We start from the raw sequence: 24,259 nt of genomic DNA on the forward strand, positions 1-24,259 counted from the left end.
AGCAGGGGGCTTGATTTGGGGGCCTATGACCACCACATCATGGCTAAACTATGCTGGCTGCAAATGTTTCCCTGACCCCTGCCATTTCAAGACCCCACACCTGGAAGGGGAGCATTGAGGGGCAGCAGGGATGGGGGAAGTGTGGGCTTTGGTTCCAGACAGGCTAGGATAGGAATCCCAGCTCTGCAGTGAAATTCTTGCAACTGACACCCCGCTTCTGAGCTTCTGTCCCATGTCCTCAGAGTCTTTACCTGCAAGGTTTAAATGACATCATGTTTATTCAGCAAGTGGCCTCACCTGCTGGCAGCACCCGCATCTCACGGAAAATTAAAGAACCATTTAGTGGGGTTGAGGCAGGGGAGTTTCTGAAGCCTGACTCACCAGAGAGAATCCTGGGCTGGGGGGCGTGGAGGTGGAGGGTCTGAGTGCCTGTTCGCCCTCAGGGGCGATAGCCCTGGGCTGCCCGGCTCCAGTGTCTCTGGCCTGCCCTGCTCTGCGAACCCACCAAGGTAGAACCCATGGAGCTGGTGCCCAGTCCCACCTGTTGTCCCTGGCACTCCTGTCACCTCCAGTCACTGGATGGTGTCCATCCACTGAGCCCCACTGAGGCATGCGGGTGAGTAGAAGGAAGGTGGGCGCAGCAGCCCCCTGGGGCTCTGGCTGCAGCCTGAATGCCCTCTTCCTGGCAGGTGCCCCAGCAGGGCCCCCAAGAGGATCTGGAGGTGGTTAGAGAAGGACCTGCGGGTGTGGCTGGCGGAGAGCAGGTGGCAGCAGGCTGAGCTGGGTGGCCATCTGTGGGTGGCCTTGGAGGCCCTGGCGGAGCAGGCACAGGTGCTGCAGAGGTGGGCGCACACGCTGGGCCTGGGTTGGGCCGTTGTGGGCTGCTGGCTCAAGAGCAGAAAGTGAGGCTCCCCTTCCCCGAACCTTCCTGGCTTGGCTGGGGCCTCGGGGAGCCCTCTCTGGGCTGATAGGTTTGTTTTTTTGTTTTTTTGTTTTTTGATGTTTCTTTTTTATTGTGAAATATAGCATATGTACAGAAAGGCAATAAGTTTCCAAGTACATTTTAACAAGAAGTTATAGAGCAGATTTTTTTTCCATTTTTAAAAATTTATTTAAAAAAATTAAACCAAATAAAACATTAACATATATAATCAGTAATTCACAATATCGTCACTTATTTGCATATTCATCCTTTCTTAGAACATTTGCATTAATTCAGAAAAAATAAAGAGACAATAGAAAAAGAAATAAAACAAAAACAGAAAAGGAAAAAAAAATTATACCTACCATACCCTTATCCCTTGCTTTCATTGATCACTAGCATTTCAAACTAAATTTATTTTAGCATTTGTTCCCCCTATTATTTATTTTTATTCCATATGTTCTGCTCATCTGTTGACAAGGTAGATAAAAGGAGCATCAGACACAAGGTTTTCACAATCACGCAGTCACATTGTGAAAGCTATATCATTACTCAATTATCATCAAGAAACATGGCTACTGGAACACAGCTCTACATTTTCAGGCAGTTCCCTCCAGCCTCTCCGTTACATCTTGAATAACAAGGTGATATCTACTTAATGCATAAGAATAACCTCCAGGATAACCTCTTGACTCTGTTCGAAATCTCTCAGCCATTAACACTTTGTCTCATTTCACTCTTCCCCCTTTTGGTCAAGAAGGTTTTCTCAATCCCTTGATGCTAAATCTCAACTCATTCTAGTGTTTTTCTGAATCCCTTGATGCTGAGTCTCAGCTCATTCTAGGATTTCTGTCCCACGTTGCCAGGAAGGTCCACACCCCTGGGAGTCATGTCCCACATAGACAGGGGGAAGGTAGTGAGTTGCTTGTTGTGTTGGCTGGAGAGAGAGGCCACATCTGAGCAACAAAGGAGGCTCTCTTGGGGGTGACTCTTAGGCCTAATTTTAAGTAGGCTTGACTGTCCTTTGTGGGGTTAAGTTTCATATGAACAAACCCGAAGACTGGGGGCTCAGCCTATAGCTTTGGTTGTCCACACTGCTTGTGAGAATATCAAGAATTCAACTTGGGGAAGTTGAATTTCTCCCCGTTCTCACCATTCCTCGAAGGGGGCTTTGCAAATACTTTTCCACTCACTGACCAAATCACTCTGGGATTCGTCGGGGCATCACTCTGGACAAACCAACAAAATCTCATGTCCTACCTGAGATTCCAAGTACTTATGGTGTTCAATCAAACTACGTAAGTTATATTAGGAAATGCACTAGTCATAATATAAGTTTTGTCACAAATAAACATTTTTTGCTTTAGTCTCACACATAAGGTGACATTTTAAAATATTAATTACCGGGAGGGCCGCGGTGGCTCAGCGGGCAAAGTGCTTGCCTGCTATGCCGGAGGACCTCGGTTCGATTCCCGGCCCCAGCCCATGTAACAAAAACGGAGAAACAGAATACAAGAAAATGTTTAAAAATGTTTCCCTTTCTTCCTTCCTTCCTTCCTTCTATCCTTCCTTCCTTCTCTCTGTCTTTCCTTTAAAAAAAAAAAAAAAAAAAAAATATTAATTACCATCTATTTTCAGCACACTGCAGTAATGACATTCCTTTGTTCTTCCTCATGCAAAAACATTTTTAAAATTTGTACATTTAGTGACTATCATTATACACTCTAGGCATTCCTAGATTATACCATCTCAATCTTTAATATCTATCTTTCTTTCTAATTTCATTTATGTCCCCAGCCCTCCTCCCTCTATCATTCTCATATGCAGCTTCATTCAGTGTTTTAACATAATTGTATTACAGTTAGGTAATATTGTGCTGTCCATTTCTGAATTTTTATATTCAGTCCTGTTGCACAATCTGTATCCCTTCAGCTCCAATTACCCAATATCTTACTCTATTTCTATCTCCTGATGGTCTCTGTTACCAACGAAATATTCCAAGTTTATTCACTAATGTCAGTTCATATCAGTGAGACCATACAGCATTTGTCCTTTTGTTTTTGGTTAGTCTCACTCAGCATAATGTTCTCAAGGTCCATTCATGTTGTTACATACTTCATAACTTTATTCTGTCTTAAAGCTGCATAATATTCCATCGTATGTATATACCACTGTTTGTTTAGCCACTCATCTGCTGATGGACATTTTGGCTGTTTCCATCTCTTCGCAATTGTAAATAATGCTGCTATAAACATTGGTATGCAAATGTCCGTTTGTGTCTTTGCCCTTATGTCCTCTGAGTAGATACCTAGCAATGGTATTGCTGGATCATATGGCATTTCTATATTCAGCTTTTTTATAGAGCAGATTTTAAAGTTTGGTATGGGTTACAGTTCCACGATTTTTCACTTTTTCTTCTAGCTGCTCCAAGATGCGGGAGACCAACAGAAATAGCAATATAATGATTCAGCAGTCACTCATTTGTTAAATCCTGTCTTCTCTGTTACACTCCTCCTTCTCTTTAAATAACGTATATACATGAAAGCTATAAAATTTTAAGTACATTGCAACAATTAATTGAACAGATTTCAGGGTTTGGTATGGGTTACAATTCCACAATTTTAGGCATTTATTTCTAGCTGCTCTATGGGACTGGAGGCTAAAAGAAATGTCAATATAATGATTCAGCATTCACACTCATTTATTAAACCTGATCTTCTCTGTATAACTCCACCATCATCTTTGATCTTTCTCCCACTCTTTAGGAGTATTTGGGCTATTCCCATTCTAACTTTTTCATGTTGAAAAGGGCTGTCGATTTTATGGGCTAGGGGGATGGGACTAGTTGATGTTCTGGAGAGGCTGGCCCCTCTGCATTTCAGGACTTATCTGGTCGAAGGACCCATTTGAAGGTTGTAGGTTTTTGGGAAGTTACCCTAGTACATGAAACCTTTGTAGAATCATATATTGCCCTAGGTGTTCTTTAGGATTGGCTGGAATGATTTTGGTTGGAGTTTGGCAAGTTATGATAGGTAGCAATGTCTAACTGAAGCATGCGTAAGAGTGACCTCCAGTGTAGCCTTTCAACTGTATTTGAACTCTCTCAGCCTCTAATATTTGTTACACTTCTTTTCCCCCTTTTGGTCAGGATGGCATTGTTGATCACACAGTGCTAGGGCCAAGCTCATTGACAGGGTCCTTTTACCAGACTGAGAGCTCAGGAATGCCAGGAGCCAGTGCCTATATCTGGTGCCATGTTCTCAGGAAGAAGGCTTGTCGGAGTCTGGGTTACATAAAGAGAAAGAGGGAAGTTGAGTACAGAAAAGATAAGGTGTCGTGTCCCTAGGGGAAGAGAAGGGGGCAGCAGCTGGCTTCAGCTCAGTGGACTAAAGAGTGTCTGTAGAAGCCCAGTCGCTCTTGGTGAGAGAGGGTATCCCCAGAGAGGGAGAGGAAGCTTCTGGGGGGAGGTCACTCACATTCCTGCCTCATGTGAGGAAATAGTCAAGGCTCTACCAGGCCTGAGTGACCCTCAGGATCCAGATAACAACCAGTCTCCAGAAGAGTGCCTGCCTACTCTCTAATATCGCATGATGGTGTCCCCGGCCCTCTTTCTGGCCTAAGCTCTGACACCATCAGCAGCTGGGTGAAGAGGTGGTATGTCTCAGGCCCCGTTGGAGGCAGTGGGTCACCCAGCTAGAGCCTGTGGTGATAATAGCTGAGCACCGCCCTAGAGCTATAGCCTAGTCCCTTGTTATAAGCCAGGCACAGGCCATGCTGGGACTTGTCACAGCTGGTGAGTGGACTTGCTTTATCAGAGGTTGCAGACACTGCGTTGCCTGATGGAAATGGGGCTGGGGGTGGGTGGGATGTGTGCTGCCTTCAGCCTTTCCCTCAGGAGATGGGATGTTCCCTGGCCAGCCTGGAGCAGGAAAGGTGCCAGCTGAAGGCACCCCAAGGGCAGGAGGAGTGGAGGAGGCTAGACCAGGACATAGAAGACAAGTGAGGGGTGCTGGAAGATGGGGGCAGGGGGCCAAGTGGCAGAAGGCAGGTAGACTACTGCCTCTGCCCCCAGGATCCTGCTCCTGTAGAAGGAAGTGGAAAAGGCCTGGAGGCATTTGGACCAGATGAGCCGTGAGTCCTTTGGCCCAGAGCCCACCTTCTGAAGGCTGGGGTAGAGTTGACACCAGCTCAGCAGTGGGTTGGAATGGGTTGTGGTGAGACCTGAATTCTGACCGTGCCACACCTTCAGCCTGTCCTACACTCCATTACCTTCATTCTCCCAGTAGTAGCTGGGAAGGGGTGGGGTAGTGCAGGCTTTCTCTCCCGCCCAGAAAGGGATCAAGCCATTCCACCCACCCCTGAGGTCATCCAGCCCGCTCCCCTCCTGTTACAGATGGAAAAACTGAGGCCACAGAGTGGGGAAGAGTCTGCTCAGGGTCATGACTCAGGTGGGGGCTAGGCCCATAGCAGTCTTCTTGCAATAAGCCCCTTGAGGCAACAAGGGTATGTCAAGACCACCCCAGCATGGTCTGGAGGCTGGGAAGAAACCCCAGGGTTCTGGATTGAGTGTCTGCAGGGCATGGTGATTCCAGGCCTGTAGGTCCGGGAGCAGTACTGGGATGGGGCTGTGGCCCAGGTGCTGCAGGACCCGGGCAGAGTCTCCATGGGGGCCGCTGAGGCCCCTGCCCAGGCTCAGGACACAACCTTCCTGCAGGAACAGCTGGCCATGGTCACCCAGGTGGGTCAGGGCAGCTGGCAGCATTCAATCCCTCGGGGAGTCAGGAGCACCCTGGGCTAGGCTGTACCCACCTGTGTCAGGGTGTGGACAAGCAGAGGAACCTGGTCCCTGCCCTTGGGAGTTTTTGAGGCTAGGTGAGGTGCTGTAGGGACATGGTGGAAAGGAGAATGACCGGAGGGACAGCTTTGGGCTACACACAGCACAACTCCAGAGAGCACCATTCCCATGTTCACATATATGGAACTGTTTGGTCCAGAGTTGAAGCCTGGAGTTGGGAGAGGTCTCTGTAGGCTGAGATGGGCAGGAAAGGCCTCCTGGAGGGGTTGAGAGCCAAAGGGTAAGGAGGTCAGGGGCTTGGGGAGGAAGGAGTGCATGGGCAAGGGCTTGGGGCCAGCTTGAGCAGACGGTTCCCAGCCAGGTGACCCCTGAGCTCTTGTGGAGACTAAGGCACAACTCTGGGTGAATTTCTTCCCAGTGAGCAAGAGACTCTCAGAAGAGCTGGGCTGGAGCCACCAGCAACTAGGGGCCTATCTAGAACTGCTACCTCCCCTGCAAGGAGAGCTGAGGGTGTCAGGTGGCTGCATGCAGGTCATGTGATTCAGGATTTGGGGCTCTGGGCCATTCCCCGTTATTCAGCAGGTGAGAGAGGCAGGCCCATCTGCCATCAGGGCCATCTCATCCAGTGTGAAGGACAGGTACCCACGGCACCCACCCCAGCCTAGCTTGGACATTCTGAGGAGTGGGCCTGAGTAGCCACCTACCAGTCCTCCTGGCTTAGGGCCGCCCCCAGGGCTGCCAGCAGCATTCACCTCTCCCCTAGCAGCCAGGCACACTCTGCCTCCCCTATGCATGGCCAAGCGCCCCTCCTGTTGGCCCAGGGACAGGCTGGGGAGAGGTAAGATGACCTTAGGTGCTGGACTCAAGTCAGGATACTCAGGAGTGGAGGTGCCCAGGACAGCAAGGAGCCATGTTGGACGAATCTCTGCCCTGGCCCAACAAGACCTAGAAAGACATCTATTCAACTTGGAAAGAAACCGTTGAAAAAGGTGGGTCCATGCTGTGCCCGAGACTGCCAGCTTAGCACACCTTATCCCCAGGAGGTACCAGTGACCCTCAGGAAAGAGCTGGGAGAAAAAGAGTCACATCCCAGGCTTCACGGGAAGGTGGCCGAGTACTGGAGGGCACACTGGCACCAGATGGCCATTGCCCAATTAAAGAGGGGGAACTGCAGAGACTCCAGAGGCAGAGTGGGGTCTGGCCTCCCCAGGTAGGTACTCTCTGTCTACCCGATTTATCTCCCTTCCCACAACCCCACCCTCTCCATTCTCCCTACCCCACTATCCTGTCTCCCACTGCAAGTGAACTAGTCTTTTTCCCCTTAGGATGCCCCCTAGCTTTATCCTGCACTTTCTTTTCTTCTTCTCCCTCCTCCTCCTCAGGCTCCATTCATTCATTCAGCATTCATTTATTGAGCACCTACTACGGGTGTGGCCAAGGAGAACCAACGTCAGATCAGACCAGCCCTTGCCCCACAAAAACTTATGGTTTGGATACGCACAGTCATTGAGCAGTAATGATGATATGATGTAATGGGAGAGGCATGTGAGCTGGGGGTAGGCGGCAGTCAGGAAAGTCCTCTACAAGGAGTGGGTTTCTGAGCCTTTGCACCCTCACTAAAGGATGAACAGTCATTTGCCAGCAGGAGAGAAGGAATGAAGTGCATTTCATGGGAACAGTGGAAACAGCAGGTGCAAAGCCCCAAGAAGAGAGAAATGGGGGTTGTGGAGGTTTTAAATAGTCTGTGATCCAAATGAGCAGTGGAGCAGGTGAGGGGATGTTCTAGTTTGCTAGCTGCCAGAATGTGATATATTGGAAACGGAATGGCTTTTATAAGGGGGAATTTATTAAGTTGCAAATTTACAGTTCTAAAGCTATGCGAATGTCCCAATTAAAACAAGTCTGTAAATATGTCCAAATTAAGGCACCAATAAGAGGTTACCTTCACTCCAGAAAGGCCGATGATGCTCTGGGTTTCTAATTGGAAAGGCACATGGCTAACATAGCAGTGTCCACTAGCCCTCTCTAGGCCTCTTGTTTCATGAAGCTTCCCCGGGGTCATATTCTTTCTTCATCTCCAAAGGTCTCTGGCTGCATTGGCTCTGTCGTGGCCCTGTTGCAGCTCTCTCCAAAAATGCTTCCCCTTTTAAAGGATTCCAGTAAACTAATCAAGACCCACCTGGAACAGGTGGAGTCACATCCCCATCTAATCAAAGGTTAATACCCACAATTGGGTGCATCACATCTCCAGGGAGATAGTCTAATCAAGTCTCCAAACTACGGTACTGAATAGTGACTAAAAGAAATGGTTGCTCACACAAGATGGATCAGAATCAAAACATGGCTTTTAAAACTAGGGCACATAATCCTTTCAAACAAACACAGGGGGTCACTATGAGATGCGGGACAGGCCCTGTCCACTCAGACTTCAACTCCAGCTTGGTGGCTGCCTTCTCCTGGCCAGCCTCCTTCCTTAGTCTCCTGGGAAAAGGTACCTTTGCACCTGCAGACAGACACACAAACACAGACAAGACACAGACATGTACAAGCACATGTACACACACATCAAGATACATATCACACACACCCAGAGACATGCCCATGGGTCTAGATGTGCACACACAGACGCAGACACTCACTCACAGACCAGTGAGGTGGCTGGGAGACCTAGAGACTAGTTTTGGAAGGACCGGGGTTGGGTCCATGCTCCAGCCCCCTTGAAGCCGATCCATTGATCAGACTGGAAGGAATGGGCAAGGTCCCAGCAGCTGTGCTTAGACAGCCTTGGGCCTCATCTCCCCACCTATAGAGGCAGATTTGGTCTAAATCAGTGTATCTCAGGCTAGTGTCCAAAACTATGCTCTGAAGGGGCTAATTCCTCAGAAAAGCACATTTGCAATGCAAATCTGCAACTGCATGACATTTGTATGGAATAAAATCTTTGTTTTTGTCTATTTCTCAAACCAGACCCTCGAGGGTTGAGGGGCCTGGAAGGACGATATTCTCTAAAAGAGAGTGTGGGTTAGTCCAGTTGGACCTGCAGTGAACAATGTCAGCCAGGAGAAGGTTGGGCACAGACTGAGGGGTTGAGGGCTGGACCCACTGGGCAGATTCAGGTTCCTGGCAGGAAGTGGTGCCTGGGGAGTCATTTGCAAACAACATGCAAATGATGTGCAAACTGGGGCTTTCCAGGCTCTGGCCCCTGAGGGACTGCCCAGGCCATTTCTCCTCTCCCCCAAATTCCTGGGAGTCAGGCCCAGGACTCAGCTGGGCCAAGGGCTTCTATGAGCAGATGGGCACCCCAGGCCCTAGGTCACGGGTGGCAGTTTGTGTGGGGGAGTGGATCATGGGCCAGACTCACATAGCAGTCTTCCAGCAGGGAGATGGAGCAGCAGCTGGATAGTGGGATCTGAGCTAGAATGCTGGGTTTAAATCCTGGCTCCACAACTTACTAGCTATGTGACCCTAGGCACGTTACCTCACCTCTCTGGGCCTCAAGTGTTAAGAACAGTAGCAGTTTCTCCCCCCCACACCCCACCCCCAGGGTAGCTATGGGGATTAAATTTGACAAGCATGTAAAGGGCCTGGTGCTGTACTAAACACATGCCATGCATTTGTGAAATGTGAGCTACTCTCATTACACCCTGCAAGTTGTTGCAGGTGTGATTGCTGGCAGGCGGAAGTTCTCTAACTCAGGGTCCTTTTTTTTTTTTAATAATTTTATTGAGAAATCTTTACATACAAACAGTCCATACATGATATATAGTCAATAGCATACAATATCATCAAGTAGTTTTTTCATCACCATGATCATTTTTAGAACATTTTCATCACTCCAGGAAAACGAAAAGAAAAAAAAAACTCACGCATTCCATACCCCTTACCCTTCCCTCTCATTGACCACTAGCATTTCAGTGTACTCAGGGTCCTTTTGAAGTCAGAGAGCTGCCACATGGGGTTAATCTCAGCACTCCTCAACTTGCCTTTTGCTGCTTCCCTGTCAGGTGGTTTGGCATGACTTGGGATCTACCTTGGGAGGACTCAGCTGCTCCCTAGCTGGCTGTTCTCTTTTGACACCAGGATCCTGATACAGATACAAACAGGCAGGAGTGTCCAGGGGCAGAGGGGCCATGAGTGACCCAGGGGAGAGTGGGCTGGGTTGGGGCTGAGCTGGGGACTGGGCTCCTCCATGCAGGCTAGGCCCTGCCCAAACCCAGTGGGGATGTCTGCGGGTGGGGCCCCTCAGGTGGGGTGCAACCCACCCCTTCACTGCCCATCCCTGGCCAGGACCAGGAGCAGGGTGCAGGCATTGGAGAAGGGCCAGATGGCTGCTGAGATCCAGAGGCGGAAGATGGGGAACTGCTGAGGGATGCCCGGGGCGGGGTGAGGCCCACATAGGGTTAGGGCCCCAAGATGCTCCTTCTGATGACCCCAGTGCCCTCCCCAATCCCAAAGTCAGGTGAGTGGTCTGGACTCTGCCACAGTCACCAGTCCCTTCTCTCCGTGGCATGGGACTTCATGACTGACTGTATAATGAGCCTCAACTGTACTCTGGTCTCAGCAGTACCGGATGGCCCACGCCCAGGGTTGTGGAGCCTCTTGGGTTAAGCGGCCCCTGTCTGTCCACAAATGTATGAGGTCCTCACACTCCAGGGTGAGCTGGATGTCCTGTGCAGCTGGTATTGGAGTCTGCAGTTCCAGTTGCTAGGGTCAAGGGTCAGGTGCCCCAGGTCAGTATGGCCTGGCCTTGCCCACATCCCAAAGACAGGAGCATGATAACTTGGACCATACAGTCCAGCCCCAGGAGGGAGGGCAGCAGCCCACGGAGCAGCCGGGGGCTCCTGAGTCAAAGCCACCTGCCTCTTCCATAGGCGCAGGCCCTTGCAGAGACCCCAGGCTAGCTCCCACAGTGTACGAGTGGAAGGTGGGCTCTGTCCCCACCCATACCCCATCCAGCCCCCCTGTGGAGGTCGGGGTCGGGCTTGGCTTCTCTCTGAGGACCAAGCTGGCATCCATCCCGAGTGGGCATCAGCCAGGCCTCCCAATCTGTGGATGAGACCACTGTGAAATCCTCCCTGGGCCCACCAGGAGACAGCGTTCCCCAGAGCACAGAAGTGGGGGTCAGGTCCCAGCTCTGCTGCGGACTGACCAAGAGGCATGGACAAGCCCCTGGCTGTCTCTGGTGCTCCGATTCCCATCTGTGCATGGAGATGGTGCTGGATGGACCCTGAGGAGCTGTGATGCTCAGGATCCTATGACCCTATTCAGTTTATCTTTGGGGTCACTGTCACTGGGCCACTGTCTCTCCAGCTCTGGGCTTGCAGGGGAAATCCCCAGCTGAGTGGCTCACTGGCCTTAGGAGGGCTGGTGTTGCTCAGAGTGGGGACGGGAGTGAGGGTAGGGGAAAGTCCTCTGCTTTCCCTGTCATGCTCTAACAGCTTCTCAGCCTCCCAGCCCCCAGGACCTATCAGAGTCAAGACTTGAAGGGGATCCGGAGTCTCCTGGGTGGGCTTTGCCAGCAGCTGATGGGCGCGCTCAGGGACAGGCTGGGGTGGTGCTGTTATAGCCACCACCAGAGGTGAGAGATGGGCTGGGGCCATGGTCTGCCTCTGGTCTGGCAGCCAAGTGTTTGGACCAATGAGTAGGGATGAGAGCATCTCACTGAGGGCCGAAAGCTGAGTGTAGAACCCAATCTAGAACCCCCAGCTGCCTCACCTTTGCACCATCTCAGAGGTGACCCCGGGAGGCCTACTTCTTGGCAGGGCAAAGCCAACAATCAGTGCAAAGCAAGTGTTTCAGGGTCCAAGGCTCTGTGCTCAGGGACCCTCTGCAGGAAGTCAGAGGGGAAAAGACTGCCCTCATCTGGAGAGATGGAGCCTAGAGTCTGCCCTCAGGAAGCTCTCAGGCTGGGTAGTTCCATATATACAGGGAGCATTAAGGGAATATCACCCATCAATATTTTTGGATTCAGGGGTATAAGCAAAGAGGTAAATGAAGTATGGAGGAGTCTGGACATTTATTTAATTATTTATACAGTTTGGAGGGGAGGAATGAGGCCATCCTGCTTCCCATTCCCCAAAGCTGTTCCACCAGCCTCTCCCAACACCTGAGATCCCCCCATTATGGCCCCTTATTTGGGCCAAGGCTGTCCCAGAAGGCCCCTGTGAAACTGGAGCTTTGACACTAAGGTGGGGTGTTATACTTGGGGAAGTACCAGAAGGAGATAGGAGCCCCCACCCCCATCCCATCCCAGATTTCCCTGCAAGGAGGTGGACTTGGAGCTGGCCCGGATGCAGGTTGAACTGGAGAAGGTCTGGGACATGCTGAAAGCTCAGGACTCAGAGCTGGAGTCTCAGCTGCGGGCCCTGGAGGCTGCCCAGAGCCAGGTGCTCAGCACTCTGCCCCCCACCACCTCCCCACCTCCCTGTCTGCATCTGCCAGGCCTGCATGGTCAGGGAAGGACCTACAGTTTCCTCCATGCCCTACCCCTGGGGCACATGGTGGCCAACCACGCTCCCTTCCCCACCCTCGGTGAAGTTTCTTCAGAGTACTCACTGCCCACGCCTGGGTCCCGGTGAGCACTGAGTGGGGGAGGGGGGGCAGTTGGAGGAGATGGGGGTGAGGTGGGGTGGGGTGGGGTTTAGGTCTGGGAATGTGCTCACTGCCCCCACCTCCTCCCTCACGCTGGCAGAGAGCTGCATTGAGAAGCAGAAGCTGGAGCAGCAGCTGAGGACTGTGGAGCAGGAGCTGGTGGAAAAGTGTGGACTGTCATGGAGCAAAGGGCTGAGGGGGCCTGAGGAGCTCTGGGATGAGAAACCCCATCACCTCTCCCAGAGATGTTCACCTGGCCCTGCAGCTTTTCCCCTGAGGGTCGGGGGCAGGTGGGAGTGGGCAATTTTGGGGCACACTCCCCTGGGGAGGATGGGGCTGGGACTGCAGGCTGTGGACACTGCCAGGCCTGGGGCCGGATGTATCTCCTAGTCTGTCTTCTCCTTTCTGAAGAAGAGAACACAGGGGAAGAGGCAGAAGGGGGTGTGCTGGGTGGGGTCTGGGTCTGGGGTAATGGATGGAAGGGGAGTTGTCTTCAGAGCTGAGAAGTCCTGGGCTCCAGTCAGCTTCACCCTTGACCAGCTGGGTGAATGTGCACAGTCTTGCTTTCTCTCTGCTTGTTTCCTGATCTTTAGAATGGAGATAATGACAGCACTTACTTCAGAGGACTGACGTGCAGGTTACATGAGAATGCACCTGGCATGGTGCCTGTTTTCCCCTCTATCTGGAGTCCAGTTAGGCTGATTCCTGACTCCTGTTTCATTCTGACCCATGTCTTCATCTTGGAGAGCCTTTGTGGTGGGGCTAGATGGGATGAGGGCTCCTGTCTGTTTACTCAGCTTCTCTTTGAGGGCCCTAGGGAAGGGGATCAGAGGTGCTTTGGGGTCTTGGGAGACTCCAAGAGTTTAGGCTGAAAACTGTTTTCAGGCAGGAGGAGGTGGTACAGTTCCAAGCATTGTGGGTTCCAGCACCTGGGGGCAGGAGCCTCTGCCACCTCCCAGTCCCTTAAGGTAGCATCTGGGGGCTCTCCAGAGGGGTAGGAGAAGCAACCCCTGCCTTTCTGTGGAACCCAAGCAGTTTCTCTATCTATGCCTGGGTCTCCCCAACTATACGTTGGTGGGGTGGAAAAAGAAGGCTGAAGGGGTCCTTCCAGCTTGGGCTTTTGCTAGTTCTAAATGGACTCCTGGTCTGGCCTCCCCCCTCCCTGAACAGAGCCAGAGCTACCCCATACATTGGCACCTAGTCCTCTACAGTGTCAGCCTCTGCTTCATCTGTCCCCAGAGCTCAGCCACGGCCCTGGAGCCAGAGGAGAAGAGCTTCTGAGCAAAGCTGGAAGCCAGGGCAGCGCCCAAGTTGGCAAAGAAAGGGGATATGGCATAGGTGGACTGGGGAACAGAATTAGGGCCTCACACATAGGAGAATGAGGTCAGCCCCTTGCCCACTCCCAGTGAGCTGGGAAGTCCTGGCACAAACAGGTCGAGCTGGGAGGCCTCAGGGAACCAAGGTTGGACAAGGACTCCTTGGGGAGATGGGAGGTCCTGTGGCTATGCATTCAGCCTCCAAGGCCAGGGACTGTATCAGGGATGGGGCATGGGGCCTGCGGTGGGTGGCTATAGTCAAAGACTCTGCTGGCAAAAAAAAATCTTTCCTTGCTCCCTTTTTGCCATGGTACCTGAAATGCCTATGTTGCCATCAAGGTTCCTGACCGTTGGCTTAGATGACTCAGCAGCCAAGGCCCTCTGGCTCAATGATGAAGGCCTTGGGCACTGGGCTTTGGACTTTCCAGTCTGTTCTCCTTCACCGTTGCTCAGATCAAAAACAGCCCCTATCTCAGTCAAGGAAACTACCCAGAAAAGGGCATTAATGTGTCCTAGGTCACACAGTAAAACAGCAGTTAAGCCCCCTGGCTTCCTAAACCATTCCAAAATGGTGGTCTCTCAGGTGGCACACTGCCTATTCTGAGCTTGACAGCCTTACCATCCTCAGAGCTACATGTAAGTCAAGCCTAGGGCTGGTGTTACCCTCCAGGCCATCTGGATGTTCTTACCTAAACATCCCTCACCACGGTGCAGGGTGCTTCCTCCCCCTACAGGACTCTGGCAACCAGGCCATGTGCCCCCAGTACCCTCCTTGGCTCTCATTGAACACTCCCTCCATATATTGCCTTAACTGAAGCAGTTTTGCAGACAAGGGTTCTGTTCTACCAAGGAACATCTCCTGGATGTTTTACCCAGCATGTCTTTTGTCCAGTGTTCTTTGTCCTCCTTGCCATGCACATAACTGCTGGGGGGCTGCCAAGTTCTTACGTGACCCCACCTTCAGCCTTAACTGATCCATCCAGGAACCTGAGCCAAACTGGACCAGTGGGCCCTTTCTGGGATCACTGGACTTGGGACAAAAGAATGCAATCTCTCCAGTGCTGACGACTAGATACATAAAACCTCGGAACTGTCAACTGCCCTTTCACCACATGGAAAAAGCTGAGTTTTAATGAGGGTGAATGGAGCAGACAATTTCCAAAAAGTGAAATAGTTCAGCCCAGGGGCTCTCTTGCTTGGAGAAGAACTAAACTTGACCTTTACTGTGGGGTGGTCGTCTTACCTTGCCTGGTATCTGAGCAGCAGAGTAAGCTGGTCTTCAGAGAAAGCCTTCCATGGGCAGAGCATCCCAGGTTCCGGGACCACCCTGAGGCCAGCTCAACATCCAGCTGCCCTTGGGTTCCTCCAGACACTCAGGTGTCAGAGAATAAATCTGTCCTCTCTGTGTACCTTGGCCTGGTGGTTTTTGTTACCTGCTAACAAAGAGCCTTTGCAAAACATCCCCAGTGCTGCTCCAAACCGGACTGGGAAGCCCCTTCAAGGCAAGGGCCCTCCACTCTACCAGCCTGGGGCACTAGTACCATCCAGGGGCCCGAGCCTCAAGCCCTAGCTCCTGCTTGTTTCCTTGGAGGGCCCAGCAATGAGGTGGAACTTCACCTGCTTGTCAATGCAGCTCAGTCTACTCTTCCATGGCCTTCTTGTCTACCCCTACATTTAAGTTCCAAGGGTTGGCATGGGGGCTGTACCTCAGTCTCCAAGCTCAGCTCAGGGTCTCCTAACTCTTTCTAGCCCTGCTATATGACCCTGTCAGTCCTCCCATTCCCTTCAGTGGGGTTTCCAAACCTTCTCTCTCCACAAGCCCCCTGTCACCACCCACTTCCCTTTTCCTTTTCGGCATTATCTTCACTCTGGTTTCAGAGATCCACCAGCCCTCCTTCCCTGTGAGAACATGCAGTCTGGTTTTGAGGGGCTTTTCCTTTGCCCTGTGCAAGTTGTCATTATATCATGCTGCCTCCTCACTTCCATTGGTTATAGGAAGGCATATAACCCAATGCTGGCCAGTGAGGGAAGATCGGCTGTGGGCCACCAGGTAGCTTTTCTTCACCTAGGCTGAGGTTTTTGGAGTTGCTAAGGGCCTCTTGGTTGACCCCATGGCTGGGCCTGGGAGGGCAGAGCAGAGACATGGGGCAAACTAAACATGCCGTCCATTCTCTGCCTCCTTCTGGTCACTGCACTGGGTCAGTCCATCCCCTCACTGAAGAGAGGCAGCTTGGGAGTCCAATGCCAAATCTGCCATTCACTGACTAGATCTTCAAGACCACATCAAGTTTCTTAATACTTACTTCATCTGTAAAGTGAACAGAACTACCTCACAGGACTGGGGGTGGGGTATTAAATGACAATAAGGTCTACAGAGTGCTCAGCACTTGTGGTTAGAACAGTGGTTAGAATCAGAATCCCAGTAGTGAATGGTGTTAGTTTGGGCTATTTATTTGACCTCTCTGTAACTCAGTTTTCTCATCTGTAAAATGGGGTAATAGTCCCATCTCAATGTTCTACAGATGAAATAAGTCAATTCAAAGAACTTAGAACAGCACCTGGTACACACCAGGGTTCAATAATCAGTAGTTTCAGTCAAGTTATCACCCCTAGAGCTGGCTTCAGCCTTTTTCCCAATTCCTGCCCACTGACCTCAGGCACCTGCCAGTTTTCCATATCAACCCCCTTGATGCACTGCATGTCCTCTTGCTGGAAATGCTCTTCCTTCATTTCTTCAGTTGGCAGCAAACTCTGGTTCTTCCAGCTTAAATGCCACCACCTCTGGGAAGCCTCTTAGAGGTTCCCAGAGTGAACTCCTCCAGCTTCCATCTACTCACTAGTAGCCTACTGTTTAGAATCCACGCATGCTGTATTCTATATAATCAGTTTCTGTCTAAATAATTCCATCTTCCAGACAAGAGCTTGAGCTCTGTAAGTAAAGGGACCATGACTTATTCTTGGTTATCTCCCCCTTTAGTGTCTGGCACACAGGAGCTCAAAAAGGGCTTGTTAAACTGAGGAGGGGATCCCTGGCCCTATACCTGCCAGGACACAGAGGTGACATCAAACAAATCAGTTTTGATGGCTGGACATTGCCAGAGCATACCTGGCAGTACAGAAGAGGAGCCAGCAGTGGAGTGAGCATTTTGGGTAAGCAGTGAAGGAGACAAGGTTGAGGAAAAACTGGAGGCTCAGAGGACTGGTTCAGTTAGCCCCCTTTTATTCAGAAGAACCTCTTTTATTCAGAAGGACTGTCCACTGGAAGGGCCACACAAAGCAACTGAGAGAGACCTGCTTATGTGAAGAGGTAGAGGTTTATTGAAATATAAACATTCGAGAACGTGTAAAATAGAAAAAACCACAACATATACAGACACTTGCTGCAAGAAGACGTCTGAGGTATTTATCCACTGCCTAGGCTACCCATGTGCTATCACGTTTTTTTCTGGTTGGAATACATGAGCTGGGAAGGGACGGACAGATCTGCTCCAGACCACTGCCTCCCATGTGCTCTTCAGGACTGCCCCTTCAGGGAAAGACCTCTTGGGCCAGGCCTCCATTCCTGGGACACCTGCTGCCACCCTTAGGCTTTCTGGCCAAAACCCTGTGGTTGTCTTTGAGGGCCGCAAGGATTCACTCAGAGGGTGAGGCTGGGTCCTGGGGAAGAGAAGAACCCTATGACCACAAGGACACAGCATGCTGTCCCCACATCCTCTGGATGGGAAGAATCTCTTCTGTGACCAAACCCCTGAGAAAGATGCACTGGCCAAATGTCTGAGACACCTTCAAGTGGCCCAGGGTGGGCAGGCCAGGCCTCTCTCTGGCACCAGATCCCCGATGCCCTTCCTCTGCCCATGCCCTGCGCTTGCCTCGTGGCTGAGGCGTCTGAGGCCAGAAGAGGGTCAGCCCCAGTGAATGGGGCAGTGCAGGCATGTGTGTGTGTGTGTGTGCGTGAGAGAGAAGGGGGTGGGGGAGGGGAGACAGAGAGGACATGCAGTCCAGCAGAGGTGCAGCTTAAACAGGCTGAGGTATCTGTTTTGTGTGAAAACTTTTGATTTTCCTTTCCTAGACAGGATTAAATGTTACTGTGCCTTGGGCTCATGCTTGCGGGGTCTCCCACCACCACAGCCCTACAGCGTCACAGTGAATGATGTCCTATGGAACACTTCAGGGCTTACACAACTAAGAGGTGAGCCTTGTGCAAGAATCACCTTTTCTTCACAACATAGGAGCAATCTGCTCCACCCTAGGATCCAAGAGGAGAGAATGAGTGCTCGCCACATCTCCTCGTTCACCTGGGCAGCTTGACTTCTGGCAAGGCTGGCAAGGTCAGGGCCTTCACAGCCTGCTCACGTCCTGAGGGGGGAATGTGGAGTGAAGGGGAGCTGTACTGCCCCCACACTGGCGCGCTGGGGAGAGGAGTCTGGGACAAGCCCTCCTTTGGCAGGTAACGGGTGAAGGACCATCTTCAGAAAAGGTGGGGTCTCAAGACCCAACCCTATGAGAGGAGGTCTCTCCATTCTGCCTCCTTCCCCATCACCATGATCCCTGAGTCATCTCTCCTGCCTCCTCCCCCGCCTCCTCGCTGGGGTCTTAGGAAACGGACAGAGGGGCTGGGTACCAAATCACTTGGTTGGCTTTGGGGATGATTTGCTTTCATTTCTTTGGTACTACAACAATAATAAAATTCTTAAAAGTTAAAAAAAAAAAAGTCAGCAAAACCATATAAAAAAGATTTCAGAGATGCAAATACTTCCTGAAGAAAACATCAACAATTACAAATCTGAGGTATTTCAATGAACCTGACAGTGGCAGGTTTGGGGGAGGTGGGGGCTGAGATGGCTCCGAGAGAAGGGTGGGCGAAAGGGACAGATGGGCTGTTCTTGGGAGAGCTAGCCAACAAGGGTGAGTGGGGAGCATGAGGTTTGGGAGTTCAGAAAAGGGCCAGTATTAAGTCAGTGCCAAGGCCTGGGCACCCCCTGAGGCTCTGCTTCCCCCTCAGCAGTTGCCCAGGAGGCCCTGGGACCTGAAGACTGACCTCATGTGCTCTCTCTTAGGACTGTTAAAAGAGGGAGATGGGGCCCTGAGGACTAATTCAACTCTTGAATTCGAGGGACCTACACCCTAAAAACCAAATGTGGTAGAGTCAAGGCAGGATGGGAGGGCCAACCATCCCATACTCAGCAGACAAGGACCACAAAGACATGCTTTTGGCTCCTGGCAGCCCCAGCCATATGGGAGATGAAAATCTGGGGATGGATCAGGGAAAGACCAGTGACCCTGGGATCATGGCAGAAGGAGGGGAAGGGAAATAAATTAAAGGGAAAGAGTCGTGGGGGGCCTTGTGTCGGCTCACAGATTGTCGATACACTGTGCCCCGGGATGGGAGGTGGTCTGGGAACCCTGGAGAACGCTGGCCACCCATAGACCCCTGCCCAGTTCTCCAGGACAATCCCTGATTGGACAACGCTGCCCTGTCCTGCCCCTCCAGTCCCTCCCTGCCCCTAGAGTATAGCAGGACCTGAATGGAGCCCAGACAGACGGATATATCCAAACCCTCAACGTTTGGCCAAATGGTGTTTGACGTGGGCTCCTTGAGATGAGGTAAATTCTGTGCATCAACTTCCTTCACTCTCAACGGGAGAGTGAGGAGTGGGAAGCTGGGTCCTGCCCATCAGAGGGACCAGCTGGTGGAGGGCTCTGCACTGGGGGTTCCCCGGGATGAGGTAGGACTTGGCGAGCAATGAGAACTGTTGCTGCTGCTGGTGCTGGTGGTACTGCCGATGCTCTGGGGGGCAGATCCTGTGAGAAGGTGAACCACAGGCTTCTGGGCAAAGAGCACACCTGGGGTGGGGGAGGTGGGTGGGCAGGACAGGAGAAAAGAGTTACAGTCAGTTCATTCCAACAAGTAGTTCCTGCTTGCCTACCTTAACACAACAGTCCATCTGAGAAGTTATGCTAGGGGCTGAGAGGAGCAGTCTACACCCTGCCCTGCCTTCAGAGGCTTTGAGCTCGGTGCAGAGGTAGACAAAATGGTATTGCTGAAATGTCCTAAATGCTGAGCTGTGTACCCAGGTTGCTAGAGGAATACAAAGGTTTTGGAGGGCAGGGGAAGGTCAGTCAAGGAAGGTTATGGCGGCAGCAGGGAGAAGAGGCCTGGGCTATCTGAAGGAGGAGAAGGAGTCAGAGGAAGAGGAGGATGATGTGTGCCAGGCAGAGGAAATCTGAAAGGACAAAGACATTGCAGTGAAATGTGGCAATTGTTCTGGAGGCTATGACCATGGCTTGCTGAAAGCAAGGAGTAGCAGCAAATGAGGCTGAAAAAATGCAAAGAGAAAGTTGATGGAGGTTTGGGTGCCTCAGGAACTCGGGTTTTACCCTACAGGGATTGTGGAATCCCTGAAATTTTTAAGGAGGGGAGAGACAAAATGACATCTGCATTTGAGAATGCTCTGGGGTTGGGAGGAATAAGGGTGATGAAGGAAGAGAGGCCTGCAAGGAGAAGAGAGGCACGAACCAGGGTAGCGAGGATGGAACAGAGGAGAGAGCAGAGTCCTAATGTCTGCTTAGCTGTGGGAGGGTGAAGACAGGGTAAGGAAATGATCAGAACAACTTCCAGGTTCCTGGTCTAGGCAACTGCACACCCACTGACAAAGCACAGGGTGGCCCACTGACAAAGCACAGGGTGGGAACAGGGTACTAAGGCAGACAGGGAAGTGGGCTCTTTGCACTTCAAAGGTTCGAGGAGTCCTAAACTCTCTTCTGACCTCTCCCCATTCCAAGAGGGAAAGAGGAAGTCATCTTCTCCTTTTTCCTGGATAGAGGATGAGAAGATAACTTTCTCCATGAGGCCCAAACCCAACCCCCAAACCTCCTCGACCACCAAAGTACCATGAGAAAGCAGAGGGCACCCAGGCCCTACTTGCTGGCTTGCCCAGCCAGGGCAGGCCTGGGTCTCTCTAGGGGCCCCGTTAGGCAGAGACATGTGAAGGTGGCCTGGGGATGAGGTACTAATAACTCAGGTGACTGGCAGGTCAACCTGGTGTCACTGCTTCTCTGGAGGCTGCTTCCAGGAATTTCTGTTCCTTCCCTGATGTACAAGGTAGGTGGTCCAGAGAAGATCCAGGGCATGAGGGGGGTCCCATGAGGCCTGCATGGTGGAACCTTAATGGGGCTTAGTCCCCAGAGTAATTCATGCCCTGAGGAGATGGTCTTGATTTTCATGGACAGTAGAGCTGAAGGTCTTTAAACCATTTCTACTGGCCATCTCACCAGACTAGCTGGCACTCTCCATTCCCTATGAAATAGGTGACCAATGCCAACCCCTAGAATGCTGGGCCTTTGGCCCCCATTCACCAGGCTGTGCTTAACCAAGGTCAGCTTGGTTCATTCCCAAACTTACACCTAAATCAACTAAATGGGAGTAGAGAGACTGCTACTTCTACCAAAACTAAACTGAATGCCTTAAAAAGACTTGGTAAAGAAGTTAGGCAAACCAACATACAAGGCTGTTGGCCAATTAGGTTTAGAGAGAGAACTCTAAAAGATGGGGGGGGGGGTGAGTGAGTTGTCAAAAAAAACATAGAATGATTTTGTTGTACTCAATTATCTTGCTGTGTCTTTGGTCCATTTTAAAGAATGGGAAATGACAGATGAGGCAATATGGGTGTTTTGTGTGAAGACAAGAACAGATGAATCACAGTCAAAGAAAGGGTCTTGGCCCTGCATTAAAAGACCCGTGAATGGTGGACACTGACTTAAGTTAGAATATAAAGTTTAAGGCATAGATGTACCATCGACTAGGAATCTTTATGTTAAATAACTGTCTTGATTAATAAACCAGTCATTAGACCAACAGGGTTAGACAATGGGTTTCTATTGTTTTGTCAAAGGTGGAAGAGGATCTGTCACCTCTGTTAACAAACCTCAGCCTCTACCAGCACAGAAGAACCACTTTACCTTTGTGTCCTGATACTGTGTAAAAGCATGCCACTCCTGGGTAGGTATTCAAACAAGATGGAAACCAGCAGGGCTAGCTGTGGTGCTGTACAGAGGCTGGGACTGTTCCGTGGGCCTCCCTGAAGCTCCAGGAGCCTCACCTGTGTAGGTAGTGCCGTCGATGTCCACAGACATGTTAATGCTCCCAATGCTGCTTGTAGTTAAGTTCAGGGCTGCAGCCGAGGCCTCTGATCTGTCTTCTGCTATGAATGAGAGAGAAACTGGGTAGGGTCAAGCTTTCCACAGCACTTCCGTCATCCTCTCCAACACTTATCCAGTTTCCTTGTCTGGCCACATCAGGCTGAGGCCTTGTGCTGTTAGAAAGTATCTACCCACCCTTCTCCTGAGCATAAGATCTGGTAGGAGAACACAGACTTGTGAACTCCCTGTCGCTTGCTTCCTCCACTGAACTAGTTCACTTCCCCAACTCCTCTGCTCTCAGAGTCAGGAGATCACCATCAGCAGGGAGGTTTCCAGTGCAACCGGAACCCTACCTGAGCACCCACCAGGCATGAGACCCTGAGAAATAAGACCTAGGCCCTGCCTTTGAGGACTCTGCTTGACTCCTCCTCCTGTGGCAAGAGATCTCCTTTACCAGGCCACGAGTTCCTCAACGAGAGAGCTCACCTCCCCAGCACTTGGCATAGCACCTGGCCCTCAGATATCTGAAATTTGAGCATCTGGTGTTCTTCGAAGGCTGCAAGAACTGGCAGACAGGGCCTCTGCATGGCTCACCCCAGACACTGCCCTTTTCATCATCCTGAAAGCCAAGAGTCCTTTCAGGTGATTTGCCTTCTCTATGAGCCTTTGCCTTTGCAAGGACCAAGGGCACCTGGCCCTGAGTGGGTAATGCAGAAGAAAGCTCTGCTCCAGGAGCTGTTACCTCTCAGCTTCCTAAGGGTTCTCACTCAGGGAAAGTGGGACAGTCGGGAATTGTCTAAGAATATGCATCAGCTGCTTTCACACCTCATTTCTTCCTAAAACAGGCTTATTCATATTTTTGAGAAAAAAGTCAAGGCAAAAATTGCAAAGAAATGTATGTGAGAGGGCAAGGGAAGAAAGAGGGACAAGGGAAATGGAGTGTGTGGCTCAGGGAGAGAGAAGGTGGGGCATTAGAAAAATGTTGAGAAGGGTAAGGATGTCAATTATGCTGCCAAACTTGTATTCCCTCCTTCCTTATGATTCCTGAGGGTCACTAACAGCCCCACTCTCTGTTGTGCTACGGCTGTAGCTGTTTCTACCAGTCCAGCCTGAGGCAACTCTGGCCCCTCCCTGAGCCTCAAGAATGATGGTGGCATCCTCCTCCCAGATCAGACTGCCCCCTGCCCTGATCTTGCCTACATCCGGTGAGGTACTGGGGTGAGGGGCTGAGCCCTCTAATTTAGATCAAAAAGTTGGTAGGGGAGAAAATCATAGCCATTATTTCTGAAGGCCTCTGGATCCTCCTCCTTGAATAACTGCTTTTCCTTTTTTGCTAGTCAACAGGGTACTTGCCTGAAGCCATTTCTAGACTGCTAGTAAATGACCTCAGGATGGTGAACCAGAGGCTCCATGTGGCTCTCTTATGGGGGCCTCAAAGGCAGAAGCTGAAAGAATCCTTTCTAGGGCTGAAGTATATGCTTTAACCCCCATCCCCCCAACTGGCCCTCCCTGGAGCTGGGGTCTGGCATGCATCAGGATGGGAGGCACCTTCCCTGAGCCCAGCCCTCACCCCTGCCATTGATCCTGATCTTCATGGGGAGCTGCCGTGCCATGCTGAAAAAGTTGCGCTGGAAGGCCTGTTGCACCAGACGCTGCTCCTCCTCGGACAGCCTTGATGCCTTTTTCTCAGCTGGCTCCCCTGACTCCAGCCGCTCCCGCAGCTGCTCCAGCGTGGCAGTCCGAGTACCGGCCTGTTGACCTGCCAAGGTCACAGGCACAGCCAGGCGATTTGGCACGGACACTGCTGTCACTGGGATTCCATCACCTGTGAAGGAGGTGGAGTTGAACCATCCACCATCAATCCTGCCAGCAACAACCTGGATCTTTAACACAGGGAGACTTGGCTCCCTGCCTCCTCTCCCTCCCTCCACCCCCAAGGGCCCTGCTGACCTTTCCTGAGAGTGGTTCCTGGGGATATTCGAGGGCTACTGGCATTGGTGCCACTGCTGGAGCCAAGCCCAAGGATGGGGAAGCGGATCTTGGGTGGGGAGAGCAGGGGAGGGGCCCCAGCAGCAGCAGCAGTAGCAGTAGCAGATGAGTAGCTGAAGAGGGAGGAACTGTAGCTGGGCCGCCGGCCTTCCCTCCTGTTGCCATCAATGGCTGCCTGTAGTTCAGCTGGGGAGCTGAGGGCTTTCTTCTCACACTCATAAGCATATAGATACTTCATGTACCTGGAGGGAAGGAAGGAAGCAAAGAGAATAAAAAACATGGCACCAGAGACTATAATACTAGGTTAGGCTGCTCAGCTCCCACTGTGTGCGGGACCTGGAAATGCTGTCCTTTTTGTCAGTTGCCCCAAGAACAATTCTCTACCCAAGAACATTGAGAAAAGGTTGAAAAGGAAACACATACTCTGGTTCTACTTCAACTTCTGCTGAAACAATTCCAACAGACATACCCTTTCTACTTTGAGTCAAGGCCATGAAACACTACCCA

General features: G+C 51.3%; 1 protein-coding gene across 3 annotated transcripts in view; it reads right to left on the reverse strand.

Annotated features, from left to right (window-relative positions):
- Positions 1 to 16,919: 16,919 nt before the first annotated feature.
- Positions 16,920 to 24,259, reverse strand: part of ARID3B (AT-rich interaction domain 3B) — a 97,722-nt gene continuing 90,382 nt past the window's right edge. Inside the window, exons 6-9 of one of the 3 annotated variants that reach the window (XM_077123792.1) lie at positions 23,714 to 23,994; positions 23,334 to 23,588; positions 21,724 to 21,822; positions 16,920 to 19,468 (exon numbers count right to left, since the gene is read on the reverse strand). In XM_077123792.1, coding sequence (XP_076979907.1) covers positions 19,299 to 19,468; positions 21,724 to 21,822; positions 23,334 to 23,588; positions 23,714 to 23,994 — 805 coding nt within the window. In that variant the 3' untranslated portion in view covers positions 16,920 to 19,298. Of the gene's footprint in view, positions 19,469 to 19,716; positions 21,826 to 23,333; positions 23,589 to 23,713; positions 23,995 to 24,259 lie in introns of those variants that run through there. The other 2 variants (XM_077123791.1, XM_077123793.1) reach the window with 2 other exon arrangements.

This window comes from Tamandua tetradactyla, chromosome 12 (assembly GCF_023851605.1).
Source record: "Tamandua tetradactyla isolate mTamTet1 chromosome 12, mTamTet1.pri, whole genome shotgun sequence".
In the NCBI taxonomy this organism is placed as follows: domain Eukaryota; kingdom Metazoa; phylum Chordata; class Mammalia; order Pilosa; family Myrmecophagidae; genus Tamandua; species Tamandua tetradactyla.